Genomic DNA, 15,425 nt, shown 5'->3' on the forward strand with positions numbered 1-15,425 from the left:
GATAACGTCTCGTGCACGGCTTAACTCCAGCCTTTCTTGCCACTTCCTGCCTCCTGTACCCTACCCCTACTCCCTGACCCCCAACCCAGGCTCGGGTGGCCTCATCTACATCGACCCGAACTCGCTGCGGCGCAGCACCACGCTCGGCTCGAACGCCGTGGCAGCGGCGGCAGCGCTGGAAGCCGGTAACTCCAGCAGCTACCTGACATCGGCGAGCGGGCTGGCGCGCGCCTACAGCATCGTGGTGCGCCAGGTGTCCGATCTCATGGGCCTGCTGCCCAAGTACTACCACCTGGTGGCCTCGCAGCTGCCCAGCTCGCTCACGCTGCGCTTCCAGGATGCCGTGCACCTGCAGGTGGGGGTGCGGGGAGGCACAGGGGACGTATCCAACTGTCTTGACATCAAATTGTGTGGGGGTCTATAGTGGTGGCCGATATAGCTTGGCGTTTGTGCGGAGCTCGCAGTCGCCACCTTTCCGCTCGATCGCGAGTCTTACCCAGTGCATTTTGCCCGCGCCGGGAGCAGAAGTACGTGGAGGAGCACCTGGTGTTGACCTGGAACTGGATGGTGAGTGTCATGGACTCGACGGAGGCGCAGCTGCGCTACGGCTCGGCGCTGGCGTCGGCAGGCGACCCGTCGCATCCAAGCCATCCGCTCCACGCCTCGCAGAACCCCGCGCGGCGCGAACGCGAGCGGCCAAACCCTCGCGACGACGCGGCGCTACGTGGGCTCGAGTCACGCAGGTGGGCACACACGCACTTGCGCTCGCTCGCACAGCGATGCGCACCCACGCAGAGGTGAGACACCGGATGGACGGAAAGAGGGAAGATCGGACGGATGGATGGAGAGACATACAGAAGGACAGATGGATAAACGAATGGAGAGGGAGGAAATGGATGGACAGAGAGAGGGAGAGATCAATGGACAGATGGACATTACTCGCTCTACCACTGACTTAATTAATTAGCCAACTAGCCACTGGTATTATCCCTCGTAATCGAGCCTTCCACGAACAAGAACCACACATTCCAACCAGATGCAAGTACCAGTTTACTAGTTGTACCCCAACTCTAATCTGTAACCATATACCTCACACGAACAATACGCATGAATACTAGACAACCAGCCTCCATCCCTCTGAACTCACCATAACCGTAACATCTTACTTCACGTGTGGTCCTTCGTCCGTCTGTTCATGTTTGAGTGTTCCGGAGTTCACTCCTCGCTGTGCCCCTGCAGGCGCGCCACGCTGCTGTCGTCGCGCCACGGGCTGCTGTCGGCACGTGGCGACTTCCTGACGTACGCGCTGTCGCTGATGCGCGCGCATAAGGACGAGCACTCGGACATCCTGCCCCTGCTGGACGTGTGCTCGCTCAAGCACGTGGCGTACGTCTTCCAGGCGCTCATCTACTGGATCAAGGCCGTGAACCAGCAGACCACACTGGACACGCCGCAGCTGGACCGCAAGCGGTATGCGGGGCGGGGCAGAGCTCTCGCACGCTGCACTCTCGCACACGCACTCTAGCACGCGCACTCTCGCACGCGCACTCTCGCACAGCGCACTCTCGCACGCGCACTCTCGCACACGCACTCTCGCACGCGCACTCTCGCACGCGCACTCTCGCACGCGCACTCTCGCACGTGGACGCTCGCACGCGGCCACGGGAAGAGGCGCGCCGACTTTAGCACCTGGAGTGGCTCAGGGATGACGACGATGATGATGATGTTGGTGGAGTGGCCAAGCGGTAAAACGATTGCCGGCCATTGCACAGGCTGGTGGTCAAGCCTCGCGGCCACCCTGGTTAATACTGTGGTTGTATTATCCCTATGTATACAGTCTGTTTCAAAGGGTCTGTTTTAGATTCTGTGACGTTATTCGAAAACAAAATTATGCCTTGTGTGCTGGCTTTATGGTCCAAATTTGTGAAATTTTATCATTTACAATTCACTTGCCAAAATTGCCTTTACTGGCAGAAAAAATCCCACTTGCTGACGGGCACTGTATTCACCCTTTACCTCACAGGGACGGCTGCCACTGGGGATATTAATAGTAAGTGATGATGTCGGACAATGAACCTTGTGGCACTGAGGTCCTGGGTTTGAATCTGGTTCTTTCGGTAAAGTCACGTAGGGTGAAAATAAAATAAATAAATATATTTTTTCACCTACGTGACTTTACCGAAAGAACCAGAGTATGGACATTTGTAGCGCTTTGTGAGACGTTAAGAGTCGTGGGGCCTATGGATGAATGATCTGGCGATGTGAAGGAACCACTGTCATCAGTGTGTGCCGTATGTATGTTGAACTTCTTTCACACCGTGCGTAGTCAACTGCTTATTGGAGGTGCAGGGGAAGGACAACTATAAACAAGCAGTTCTAAAGAAATTAGTTTTAAATAAAGGTGCATGGCTCCAGTGGCTTCCGTTCTAGATGGCCGCAGAATAGCATCTGAAAGCGCGCGATGCAATGGCGGTCTCTATTCAATGTCAAATCAAAAGCCGCTGCTATTGCGTGATAATTTATGCTTCTTAACGAGATCAGCAAGGTATTGTGGTTAATTTGTGCCGAGCGATGTGCGGAGCAATGACGGGTGGTGGTGGTGGTGGCTGCGTGCTTTGGCGTGTTGCAGGGCGCGCGACCTGCTCGAGCTGAGTCTGGAGACGGAGGACTCGGAGCACGAGAACGACGAGGACAGCAACATGAGTGAGACACGTGGCCATAGTAATAATAATAATATATCAATATTCTGTCTTCTGGGGATTATTATTGGTTTCATGTTTTACGGGTATGGGACCTTTATTGTCACCATGAACATTTCCACTATTACATGTGTGCGACATGATTTGCTTTATTTGCACCGGGTACAGTCAAACTTTATTTCCACCACACAGCCACTTCCACCATGACCATATTTTCAGGATTATAACACACTTTATTCCCAGCATCTTCCACAGTATATTTTACACTTTACCAGGACATTGGATTTTAATGATTTTTTTTTTAAATGACCACAAAGTTTGGGGCGTTTCTTTCCCGAGTGTTTTATAATCCGGAGAATCAGAATATAGTAGCGACGCTCGTGACATATGAACAGCATTATATATTGACGTCGGATGTCACCACGGTGCAGACACCCTGGTCAATACTGCCTTGAAGACGTGCAGGTTAGTGATCGCTTGCCGACAGGAGGTCATGGGGGACAAATCCATACAAAGACAAAGGTCCCCCTTATAGCCTACGTATGAAGGCCGGCACGGTACACGAAGGGGTGAGTGGCCAACACCATGCCCAACTGCCTTTGTTACTCCAATGCCGATGTTTCCACCCCAGATAATCAAGTCAACCTTAGGGGGAGACCTCAGATCTGTTTAAATATTCAATACTGATTTTATTCGTCGCCATTTGGGTTTGTAGCACAGTGCACGAACAACTACGCGATCGCTCCCATACACACACAAACACCCTCCCCACACACGCGTACTCTCATGCATCTCCCCGCTACTCCCTCCACCCCTTGTGGCGCTACACGTGCAGGCGGCTCGCTGCCCTACAAGGACGAGGAGCTGCTGCCGTCGGAGTCGGGACAGCACCACGCCTTCTTCCGCCGCTCCGACTCCATGACGTTCCTCGGCTGCATCCCCCCGAACCCCTTCGAGGTTCCCCTGTCGGAGGCGCTACCCCTGGCCGACCAGCCCCACCTCCTCCAGGTGACGGCGCGCGGTGCCACCCCTTGCAGCGGTCGTCACAATCATCATCCTTATCGTTATCATCATCACTTGACTTTTATACCGCACCTCTCGTACACAAGATTTCAAGTTGCCCTGCGGCAGGGGGCCCCGTTGGCAGCTGTCCCTGTGAAGGGGAAAGGTCAACTTGGCACTGATAAGAAAATGGGTATTAGTCTGCCAGTAGTATGTGATGTTGCCATGTGGCTTCCCAGTAATTGATCAGATTTATACAATTTTTTTGGCTGATACAGCTGTAGTATTAATCTGGGACAGCTGCTCAGCTGGAACTACGAACCTGTGTGGCAATGCAAATGCCCTACCGCTCAGCCATGTCACTGCCCCACATTCGTGATCCAAGTGTTGATTTAAGACTCAAAATTAAACCACAAAGCAGCTTGCCTGTATCATACTAATAATAGTGGCGTTATGATTAATTCAAACTCCCCTGTGCCGCTGTCAGCGAGAGTACTGCAGGAATCCGCCGCGTTCGATGGTTACCTAGCGCAAGATGTGTCTGAAGTTTTGTTTTTGCTGGGCGCCCACAGCCGAACGCACGGAAGGAGGACCTGTTTGGGCGTCCGAGCCAGGGGCTCTACTCGAGCCACGCGGCCACAGACAAACCGGATCCCCGGGACGACGCGGCCAGGAGCTGCCTCGAGGTGAGGTTATGGTGGTGGTGGCAGTGCTGGTGGGCTTTTACGACCCCCACTTATAAAATTGTGGTGGTTTTGATAGTCATGATTGTAGTATGTGTCTTGAACTTTTTTCCCACCGTATGTAGCCCCAACCGTGCTATTCTAAAATGTGCGGTGTAGGTGATGTTCACAGTGATGGTGTTTTTTGGGAGTGGAGTAAATCATCATTATGGTGGTGATGGTAATGACAGCCTGGATGCTGATGGTGGTAGTGATGGAGGTGGTGATTTTGGTGGTAAATGTGGAGGAGCAAATGGTAATAGTGGGGTGGTCATTGTCAAGACGACAGTGGTGATACTGTTGGTGATATTTGTTGGAGTGGTGATGGTAGCGATTATGATGTTGTGCTTGGAGAGAATATTTGCAATGATGGTGGTGACACAAATGAACGAAAGCACCGGCTCTCCCCTAGCCATTCGGCAGCCAGCACCAGCTTCACCTCTCTTCTGCTGGTGCCCCCACGCAGGTCCTCCCCACCAAGATGTCCTACTCCACCAACCTCGCGAGCGTGAGCGGCATCGGCGATCGCCAGCGCCGGCCCGGTGGAGCCAGCACCTCCACACCGGAGGCGCCGACCACACAACAGCCCCCACCACCACCGCCACCACCACCCCCTCAGCAGCAGCAGCAGCAGGCGGCTTTGCCAGCGCTGGTGCCTGTGGAGTTCCGTCCATCTCTCTTTCCCCCTCCGCCGCCGGCTGCTGCCGCCGCCGATGTGAAGCCAGGACCATCTTCTGCTGCTGCAGGAGCAGCAGCAGCAGCAGCTGGTGGTGGTGGGGCAGCCGAGTCTGAGGAGCCGGCGCTGTCTGCGTTCAGGTGAGCGTTGGTCTGCACTCTCGTCCCCGCGACGTAGAGCGGAGCCAGAACCTCAGAGGCATGGTTCGAGCAACCCCCCGTGCCTTGTGTTTTGTGAGTGCCGTTCTTCATTTGTTGCTTGTGCGTGAATGTCTTTACATTCGTGTTTGTGTGAATGTGTGTGCACATTGGTATATTTACATATTGTTTACACGTTTCTTTATTCATGGTAACATTTTAACACAACGCACACAATAATGTGTCTACGCGCTTATGATAATGTAGTATTAACTGATTTGTGTTTTTAGTGTGTGGTGTGTTTGCACGTTGATGTAAATGTGTGCATATTAAGATTGTGCGCGTGTTTCTCGGTTGCACATTAACGCTACAAACACTTTTCAAATGTATTGTGTGTGTTCTTTTAACAAATGTGTGTGTGTGTTTGCGTGCACAGGTCCCAGTGCAGCTTCATGGGCATGGTAATCTCACACGACATGCTGCTGGGGCGCTGGCGCCTCTCACTCGAGCTGTTTGGTCGCGTCTTCATGGAGGACGTCGGGGCTGAGCCTGGATCGGTACGCACTGCCCTTCTCTGCCTTGCCCTTTGCTGCCCTGCCGTAGCTTCTGATGTTTACTCTGCCCTACCCCCTCTGCCCATTCCTGCCTTGTCCTTCTACCCAGCATTTCCCTACCCTGTCTCACTATGCTTGATAGTGCCCCTGTTTGTCTTTCCCTCCCCTTCTCCCTTGCCCTTTCCCTATTTTTGTTTACATTTTCGACCGATTCCCTATTGCCGTTTGTATCACGACCTTTGTAACCGCGATTGTAACCTAAGATCTGTACTGTATAACATCTGTACCGTCACAGGAAGCCCATAAAATAGAGCCTCATAGCTTATTGAGTCGTTCGTGCTGAAGTAAAATTCCATCTATTACCCACACACGCGCGTTTGTGGCGAGCCAACACTAACCTGCTACCCACCCACCTTCCTCGATCCCCAGATCCTCACGGAGCTGGGCGGCTTCGAGGTGAAGGAGTCCAAGTTCCGCCGGGAGATGGAGAAGCTGCGTAACGCACAGTCCCGCGACCTCACCCTGGAAGTGAGCTTGCCGGCCAGGGCCAACATTTGCAAGTACACCGCCGCTGGAGAGAGGAGAGATGGCCGTCGCCGCCAAGTGGCGTGACATAGCCTGTGAAGTCCTGCAGCAGTGGCTCTCCTTGTGGATTCCCTGGACACTTTATTATTGTCGCCCTCAAGTAAAATCTCTCAAGCTCCAATGAGCATCGGAAATTTGCTTGTCTCTGTTGGCAGCCCCGAACCAGGGTTAGCGATTCCATGTTTCCTTGGCCGGTGCTACAACTAGTCGCAACTATAAAAAATATATAAAAATCCCCCGTATAGCCTTTGTACACAATTGGGGCAGTTGCTGTTCGCGTACACCAATTAAGGCCAGCAACACGCTTGTCTGCCATTGTCTTCCCAATGATTATGTTTGCACACCAAACCTGGAACTCATTTAAGGCCGAGTCGATTTAGGAGATGCCCAAGGCCTGATATTAGCCGTGGCCGGGAATCGAACTCCGGCAGCCGTGTTTGTAGTACGGTGCACTAATCGCACACCCAGTCTTCCACACTGCCATCTGTTCTACAGTGTCAGCCATTCGACACACCCCTCCCCCGCTGACCTGTTCACTCACCATTCGCCCGATGCCCTCTTGTGCCACCTGCGCTGCGTGTAGGTGGATCGCGACCGCGAGCTGCTCATCCAGCAGACCATGCGGCAGCTGAACAACCACTTTGGGCGGCGCAGTGCCTCCACGCCCATGGCCGTGCACCGTGTTAAGGTCACTTTCAAGGACGAGCCGGGCGAAGGCAGCGGCGTCGCCCGCAGCTTCTACACGGCGGTTGCCCAGGCGCTGCTCTCCAACGAGAAGCTGCCGAGCCTCGACTTCATCCAGCAGGCCAGCAAGGGACTGCCCGCTAGTACGTGTGCACGCACGCACGCTGACACAGAAGATGGCGTGCTCTCCAGTTTTACACTGGATTGCCTTATAGTCGTTTCTCTAGCCCGCTATCTACTCTGGTCACATACACATTGGCGCCTAGTCTTAGCCCGGGTTTAACCGTCTGTTCTTCAGCGGCTCTTCTACTCTGTTCGACACCGCCATCTGGCTGTTCCCGCTGGTGTGGACCAATCAGGTTTAAGGACAATGCATATATTATCAGAGTTTTTTGTTTGCATTCTGACCACAAGCATTGTGGTTAATGCAGACATGATTCCTTGTTAAAGGTTTCAGTTTGGTGTTTTAACATTTTAACACCTGTTTTGTTGCCAGAAAAAAGGGGGACAAACCTATTATCATATTTTGGTACTGGCAAAGGAGGACCCATGATGAACCAATGCAATCTGTTCTATCTACACGACCATATGCGTCTTCATACGTTCCTGCCCAGGCATCCGTCTGAGTTGGAAGAGCGAAGTTTGTTTGCTTTGCTCCTCATTTTCCAACCCTACCTATCACCCTGACCCCTCTCCACCACATCCCCCCCCCCCACCACCCCCGCCAATGCAGGCCTGATGCAACGTCTGCGGAACCGCGAGCGCGAGCGGGAGAGGGAGAGAGAGCGCGAGCAGCGCAGGGCGGGCGGCCTGAGGGCCGGCTCGCGGCGCGAGAGAGAGAGGTCTCACACACACACACGCGTGGCCGCACGCACGGCGCACGTACAACCACACGTACAACCACATATACATGCAGTTATACGCAGTCACACACAGCTTTAAAATAGCGATACATCAGCTATGCACAGCTATACACAAAGGTATTAAGAATGTTGTTGATTTTGAGGATGGTGGTAATGCTGATGGTGGTAACTGCTGTTCAATATACCAACGAGAACCACAATGATAGCTGTGATGTTGACAGTGCAGCCTGATGTTGGTGATGATACTGATGGCAGTGAATCTGTAAATGGTCCTGGTGGTAATGACAATTGGTGCCAATGATGGTGGGGCTCATCGTTGGAAGATGCTTGTAGCAAATAATATGCTACTATTCCATTGTGGCTAATAGATTAAACAAAACTGTACAAACGAGACAGAAGGGATAAGAATAAATATAATCTGACAATACATCGAATTGCCGTGGCGGGAGTGGTGGTGTGAATCGCTGCATAGCTTAACAACCGCGATGATGATGGTGATGTTAACGATTATAATGATGACGACGACGATGGTGGTGCAGGGAGTCTCGGCGGCAGCTATCGATCGAGGCGCGGCCATTCCACAGCAGCTCGGAGGGCAGCCCGGCCGAGGAGTACGAGCCTCTCCCTGCACATCGGCAGGCGCTCGGGGAGCGGCTCTACCCACGCGTGCAGGCGCTGCAGCCCGTAACACTCGCACTCGCTCACTTACACACACGCTCGCACATACGCACGCGCACACACACACGCACCACTGCTTCCCACTCGCACTTGTTCAGACTCGCGAACACTTAATGCTTTCGCACACGCCTTGCATTCGTTCACACACGCGTTTGCTTACACAGTCGCTTGCACACACACGTTCGCACTCGCCAATTGAACCTTATGGCGGGACCCCGGGGTCCCGAATAAACGAAAGTCAAAATCGTAATTAATGAACAAAAATTTTGGCGACTCCGTCCCAACGCGCACATAAACACCTGCGACCCACCTGGCGCGGATCATTCTGTTGTAGTGTCGTCCAAGCGCAGCGAGGACGAATGCGCAGAAAAAACTAAACTTTGATTAGCGCATCGTGTAGAGCTCGTCGAGAGGAACAGATTGTCCTATCATTCACCTTCAACAGACATAAAATTACGTCGCAAAGCAGTTTATGCGAGAGCCGGGGGCTTATGGGACTCCGGGGTCCCGCCATAAGGTTCAATTGCACATGCAATTTAATATTTCAAGACAACCTGTGCCGATAGCACAATTAGAATATAAGTGGGAGGTCGGAAAACAACGAAGTACCTTTCTGGTAATTGATTGCGTGTGTTCGCACGCAGGCCCTGGCTGGGAAGATCACGGGCATGCTGCTAGATCTCTCGCCTGCCCAGCTGCTGCTGCTCCTGGCAAGCGAGGACTCCCTGAGGGCGCGAGTGGACGAGGCGATGGAGCTGATCATCTCGCACGGGCGGTGAGCGCCCTGCGCCGCACCGCATGGCTGTCGCACCACACCTTAGGTTACGGGTGTCTCATACCACACCGTGCGGTTACAGGCATCGCATGACGCTGCCTCTGTGTGTGTAAGGCTCAACCTTTATACGTGTTTACACTATGAGATCTCTTTTACCAGTGGCAACATATAGTAGTAGGTTTTTACCCTTTTAAACTGGTACAAAACTGACACCTTTATTCAAGGCATCATGTTTGCAATAATCCACAACACAAGTAGTCAAAAAAGCAAACAAAAAGAAGCAACTCTAAAGAAAGCCGTCTCGGGTGTGGACCAATAAACTTCAAGGACAGTGCATATTATTATCATTATCAGAGTTGCTTCTTTTTAGTTGCTTTTTTGACTACTACTTTGTACGTGATTTTGTGTGTGTGTGTGCTTGTATAGGTGTGTGTGGGGAGCAGTAGTGTAGTGGTTAGCACGCTGTGCTATGAACTTGGTGACACGAGTTCGATTCCCGCACAGCACGTCCAACATCGGTGACAGTTATCTGAACCAGTCCTGGGCTTCCCCGAGGTCGACTCGGCCTCAAATCAGTACCTGCTGTGGTATACAAACATCAGTACTGGGGAGACAAAGGTGGCTGGGCGTGGTGTTGGCCACCCACCCCCGTGTGCGCTGTGCCGGCCTTGAAAGGTGCACTTGCCGTAAAAGTCTGTTAAGGCTATAAGGGGGTCTTTGTCTTTGTGTGTGTGTGTGTACAGGGATGGGGCAGCAGAATCTCTGATGGATCTGCCCATCCTCCCTGACTCGGACAGACCCCAGGTAAGCCCCTTGCACTCGTGGGCGTTGGTGTTAACTCAAGAGGTGAACATGTCTCTCTCAATAATGACTTGGTTGACAATCGAGGTAACCTTTACCATCCTACGTTGTGGGGTGATACTCATCTCCACTGCTGGTCCTGAGCTCGTGCTGAAATTTCCTCATTCCTGTGGCAGGGGACGGTCTATCTTTCCTGAAAGCTACAATATCCTCACCAACAGCTAGCATACAATTACCATAAATGGTAAAAAAATGCATTCTCGCAGGCGGAATAATGTTTCAAGGAGTTACATTCCTCATGATAAAATGCACCATTGCATTGACATCCACGTGTTTGCGTGTGTGCGTACGTACGTACGTTTGTTCACGCGTGGTCATGTGTAGGATGGGCGCAAGCGACTTGGCAGCCGCAGCGTGATGGACACGGACCAAGATGACTCGGATGACTCAGAGGACAACAGCCCGCTATTCTACCAGCCGGGCAAGCGCGGCTTCTACTCCCTGCGTGCCGGAAAGAACACGGAGGCTCGGCTCAACTGCTTCCGCAACGTCGGCCGGTGAGGGCGCTCGACTTCCTAACGCTCCCCGGTATCTCGTGCCCAGGGCCCGTCCATAGGGGCGGGGGGTGTGGGTTCCGGAGGAAATCTCACTGTCAGCCCCCCTGACACTTTTAAACCGAACCGGAAGTATTACATCTGATGCTGCAACGTCAAAGCGCAGCCCCCCCCCCCCCCCCAAAAGCGCAGGGCCCAGGGCGGTCGCCTCGATTTGTCGTACCCTAGGGATGGCTCTACTCATGCCGACGAGCTCATAATGGCTGTTGTCAGAGCCACAGAGTGGACCCTGTTTAGTTGTGCGGTTCAAGCCCTGGGGCGGGGTGTCTCTCGGGTGGTGCATAATGGGCATGCCGGTCACTGAGCCAGGTTCTGGGATTTATAACCAGGCTGTCAGCAATACGGGATTGACACAGATTTCATCTGTCGAAGGTCTGATTGAGTGAGGCGGGCACGACATTGTTCTGTTGAGCCAACGAGCGGTACGGCAGAGATGTTGGGTTCAAGCCTTGTGACTGGATGCGTGTCTTGAAAGGTTCATATTGCTCATGTCGGAGCCCTGAGCTTGGCACTGTTAAGTGTCTGTATTCAAGCCCGAGGTCTGAATTTCTCTCCGGATATTTTAATGCCAGTATCACCCGGGTCCTCGATTTAAATTCCATGTCTACATTCTCAGAAATCTCAACCGGATTATTTTGAGCAGTTAAACCCGTCTTGCTTCCCTTCCCTGGTGGTGACAGAATAAATTCCTGCTATTTTAAATTGTTACGCATCACACAAGATCGTTGACTCGGCAGCAGTTAAAGCACCGCGCGTGCGTGCCTGGGTGCGTGTCTGCGTTTCTTTGCAGGATTTTGGGGCTGTGTTTGCTGCAGAACGAGCTTTGTCCCATCACTCTCAACCGCCACGTCATAAAGGTCATCCTGGGCCGTAAGGTGAGTGACCCCTGGTGTAGTAGCACAGCTTTACCAAAGATCTCCCTGGTCGGTTATAACTTATAATGCATACTCTTGGGTCTTTCGGTCAACCTAGACGATTGCTTGTGTTGCGATCGAAACGTCGTGATCTATCATATTTTATTTACGTGACCTGACTGAACGACCCAAGAGTGAATTCCTGCAGTCACGAAAGCTTTAAATCAAGATTTAACTTATCATGCGTTCAGCACGAAATGCACCGTCACCCTGGTAACAGAATGGTGATAATGGTCACACCCTGGTAACGGTAGTGCAGTGTAAACAGTAACACCCTGGTAACAGTAACACCCTGGTAACATTTACATCCTGGTAACGATATCGCAGTATTAACAGTAGCGCACTGGTAATGGTAGCACGCTGGTAACGGTAACACCCTGGTAACGGTAGCGCGTTGGTAACGGGGAGCATGGTTGTAACCGTAGCGCGTATTCCGCGCGTGCAGGTGAACTGGCACGACTTTGCGTTCTTCGACCCCGTGACGTACGAGAGCCTGCGTCAGCTGATCCTGGCGGCGCAGAGTTGCGACGCGGATGCCGTCTTCAAGGCCATGGACCTCACGTTCTCCATCGACCTATGCAAGGAGGAGGGTGGCGGACAGCTGTGCAGCACACCGGTATACATCCCTCCTCGCTTGCCGGCTCACTCCCGTGTGAAACAACCGTATGCTAATAATTGACATTTTTCAGGTGCCGTCGATCCCACGTATGGAAAGTAGGAAATCAACTGATCCATGGTAAATGGCCAGAACTAGGGGGGTAAAGGACCATTTAAAGACGTGAACTTTCAAGACACTTAAATAGCTCTCGCCAGTCTGTCCTATTTGCAAAGGCAAATCATTCTAGAATCTACCTGGGAGCTGGACTGAAAAGTCCAATCACCCCAAGAAATGAGTCTCGATTTCGGAGTAAGTACAATGTCATCAATCCATTAGTCCGTCTGTTAGTGTGGATACACGCATCAAACTGCGCTTATAAGGAACGATTATTTCCAATTGGTGAACATTTTTACTTGGTTGAAAAAAATGGGACTGACGGTTACAGATGAGACGAACGGCATATGTGAGAGATGCGGCGAACGAAACACACAATATAGAAGAAATGGGAAAAGTTGGAACAAATTCGACTGCAGAGAGTAGAGGCGAGGCGGTGCAATTGAGACATAGATGAAATGGTGCAAGTGAGATTACAAAAACAGCTTCTTGAATGTACATGGATTCCAATGTTGATGAGTCCGTTACATTATAAGGTCGCACTCATTACACAAAGTGCTTGCCACAAATGAACCACACAATACCTCGCTGATCTCGTCAAGGAGCATAAACCATCACGCGAGCTCTAGTCATCCTCGCAATGGCTTTTGGCTAACCATCGAACAAAGACGGTCACTGCATCGCGCACGCGCACTTGCAGATGCGCTTCTGCGACCATCTGGAACACTCTTCATTCTGATATTAGGAAGCCACTGGAGCTATGCACTTTTAAATCTAGATTGAAAACTCATTTTTTTCGAACAGCTATTTGTGTTGAGTTTGTATTTCCCCCGCACTTCTGATTAGCACGGTGGGCTACGTACGGTGCGAGAGAAGTGAAACATACATACATTACACGACGTCTGAAACCAAGCCGCCAGTTTATTTTGTTAAGAGTGGGGAAAATAGCCAAGCGGTGCCGGAGAACATCTGCGGTGGCCAGCCGAGCTCTCGGGAGTCGGCTGAGACCCATGCTGTTGTGCCGTGACGTAGAGGCCGACCGAAATTCGGTTTCGGTGCCGAAAGTTGGCAAATGGCCTCTTTTGGCATACTGTTCGGTTTCGGCCGAAACCAGAAATTCAGTTTTGGTCGGCCTCTACCGTGACGCGCCGCTTCCTCGCCGCGTGTAGATGGAGCTGGTGCCAGGGGGACTGACGGCGCCGGTGACTCCGGCCAACGTCTACGAGTACGTGCGCAAGTACACCGAGTACCGCATGCTGGTGGCAGCCGAGCAGCCTGCGCTGGTGAGTGAGCGCCGCCTCGGATCCCTGCGCCGAACCCCACTTGTGCACCATTGTGTTTTCATTGCCGCCCAGATTCACGTTGCCAGTCCGTGTTGTGATTATGACCGCCCTGTGTTCTGGTTGTTGGTAGCCTTGGTTTGCTGTTTCCCTGTCTCGTATACTTGTGCCTGTGTGTGCCCATGTACCCGAATGTGTTTCTGTCTCTCCACTTTGTTCCATTTTTGTGTCCATGTGTTCCTCTGTCCCCTCATTTGCCTCTAAATTATTCTGTGTCCCTGTGCATTGTTGTTCCTGTCCCTGTGCCCACCATTTGATTAAATTTCCTCCTGTTTCCCCATTCCTCTCCAAAATGTCCCTGTGCAACACTCGCACTTCTTGCGGCCCCTGCCGTGCATATCCCTGCCTGTCAATGTGTGTCCCCTGTGCCCCATGTGCCTCCCTTGTGCATTCTTTTGTACCTTCGTTCACTTCCCCGTGCCTCCCTTTTGAACCCCCTGGTGTTCCCGCATCTCCCGTTCACCTCCCCGCGTCTCCTGCCGTGCGTGCCCAGGCAATGCGCCGCGGCGTGCTCGATGTGCTGCCTCGGAGTGCGCTGGAGGACCTCACCGCCGAGGACTTCAGGCTGCTCGTCAACGGCTGCGGCGAGGTCAACGTGCAGATGCTCATCAGCTACACGTCCTTCAACGACGAGTCCGGTGAGAGGCGGCGCTCGCCGCTTTCGAATTGGGATTTTGGCTGCGTGCGTGAGATTCTTCGACCCGTGGTCACGTGCCTAGCGAGAGCTGTTGGTCTCAGTTCGGTCATCCCATCGCTGCATGCGAACCCATTGCGTGACACACTTGAATGAGCCTCCCAACAGTAGCGTGAGTGAGTGGGTGGATGGATTAGTTTTTCTGGTTAGCGATTGAGGGAGCAAGAGTGCGTTTCTCTACATTCGTGAGAATGGGTGAGTGAGTGACCGAGCGAGTTGGTGAATAAGTGTGGGTGGGTCGGTGAACAAGTGGGCAAATGTGGTGGTGAGTGAGAGGATGTTGGCGGCATGTGTGGGTGAGCAGGCGAGAGTGCCGACAAGCTTCTGCAGTTCAAGCGCTGGTTCTGGTCGATTGTGGAGAAGATGAACATGGCCGAGCGGCAGGACCTGGTAAATACAGGGGTCACAGCACCCGTGCACATAAACTCAGTACACGAGCCATTGCCTACAAAGATCCCCCGTGTAGCCTTTAACAAACTGTTGGGGCAAGTGCTGTTGGCGAGCACCTATGGAAGCTGGCATGGCACACGAGGGGGTGGGTGGCCAACACCACGCCTGGCTGCCTTTGTCTCCCCATACACTGCACCAGGTACTCATTTAAGGCTTCGTCGACCTAGGGGAGGCCCAGAACCAGTTGAGATATGCGCCACTGTTATTGGTTTTGAGCGGCAATTCAACGCGTCACCTGATTGATCGCTCAGTGCGCTAGCTACGACACTCGCTCCCCACGATGCCTAACACACAACCCAACACACACTCCACTACCCAATACGTAACACATGAACAACCAAAAACACCACACATCCCCACTACACCACACACACACAAATCAAAACACAAACCTATATGCCACACACACCACATGCACACACACACACACACCAGTGCACATGCCATGCTGTTGACATGAGTGCACTTACGCAGCACACACAAACTTAACAGTTGTGCCAACACGCATACCAGCACCAAAATACT

General features: G+C 52.5%; 1 protein-coding gene across 1 annotated transcript in view; it reads left to right on the forward strand.

The window, feature by feature from the left end:
* LOC133353020 (E3 ubiquitin-protein ligase UBR5-like) overlaps positions 1 to 15,425 on the forward strand; it is a 59,730-nt gene that overhangs the window by 39,808 nt on the left and 4,497 nt on the right. The window contains 20 exon segments of the mRNA XM_061569081.1: positions 90 to 355; positions 526 to 743; positions 1,240 to 1,470; positions 2,630 to 2,703; positions 3,535 to 3,707; positions 4,274 to 4,387; positions 4,890 to 5,239; positions 5,673 to 5,793; positions 6,220 to 6,318; positions 6,959 to 7,202; positions 7,793 to 7,901; positions 8,462 to 8,606; positions 9,245 to 9,375; positions 10,119 to 10,179; positions 10,561 to 10,733; positions 11,581 to 11,665; positions 12,150 to 12,320; positions 13,586 to 13,699; positions 14,250 to 14,394; positions 14,755 to 14,840. Of these exon segments, the coding sequence (XP_061425065.1) occupies positions 90 to 355; positions 526 to 743; positions 1,240 to 1,470; positions 2,630 to 2,703; positions 3,535 to 3,707; positions 4,274 to 4,387; positions 4,890 to 5,239; positions 5,673 to 5,793; positions 6,220 to 6,318; positions 6,959 to 7,202; positions 7,793 to 7,901; positions 8,462 to 8,606; positions 9,245 to 9,375; positions 10,119 to 10,179; positions 10,561 to 10,733; positions 11,581 to 11,665; positions 12,150 to 12,320; positions 13,586 to 13,699; positions 14,250 to 14,394; positions 14,755 to 14,840 (3,110 nt within the window).

The sequence above is a fragment of the Lethenteron reissneri genome, chromosome 42, assembly GCF_015708825.2.
Source record: "Lethenteron reissneri isolate LAM-NWPU_2019-01 chromosome 42, ASM1570882v1, whole genome shotgun sequence".
Taxonomy (NCBI): Eukaryota; Metazoa; Chordata; class Hyperoartia; order Petromyzontiformes; family Petromyzontidae; genus Lethenteron; species Lethenteron reissneri.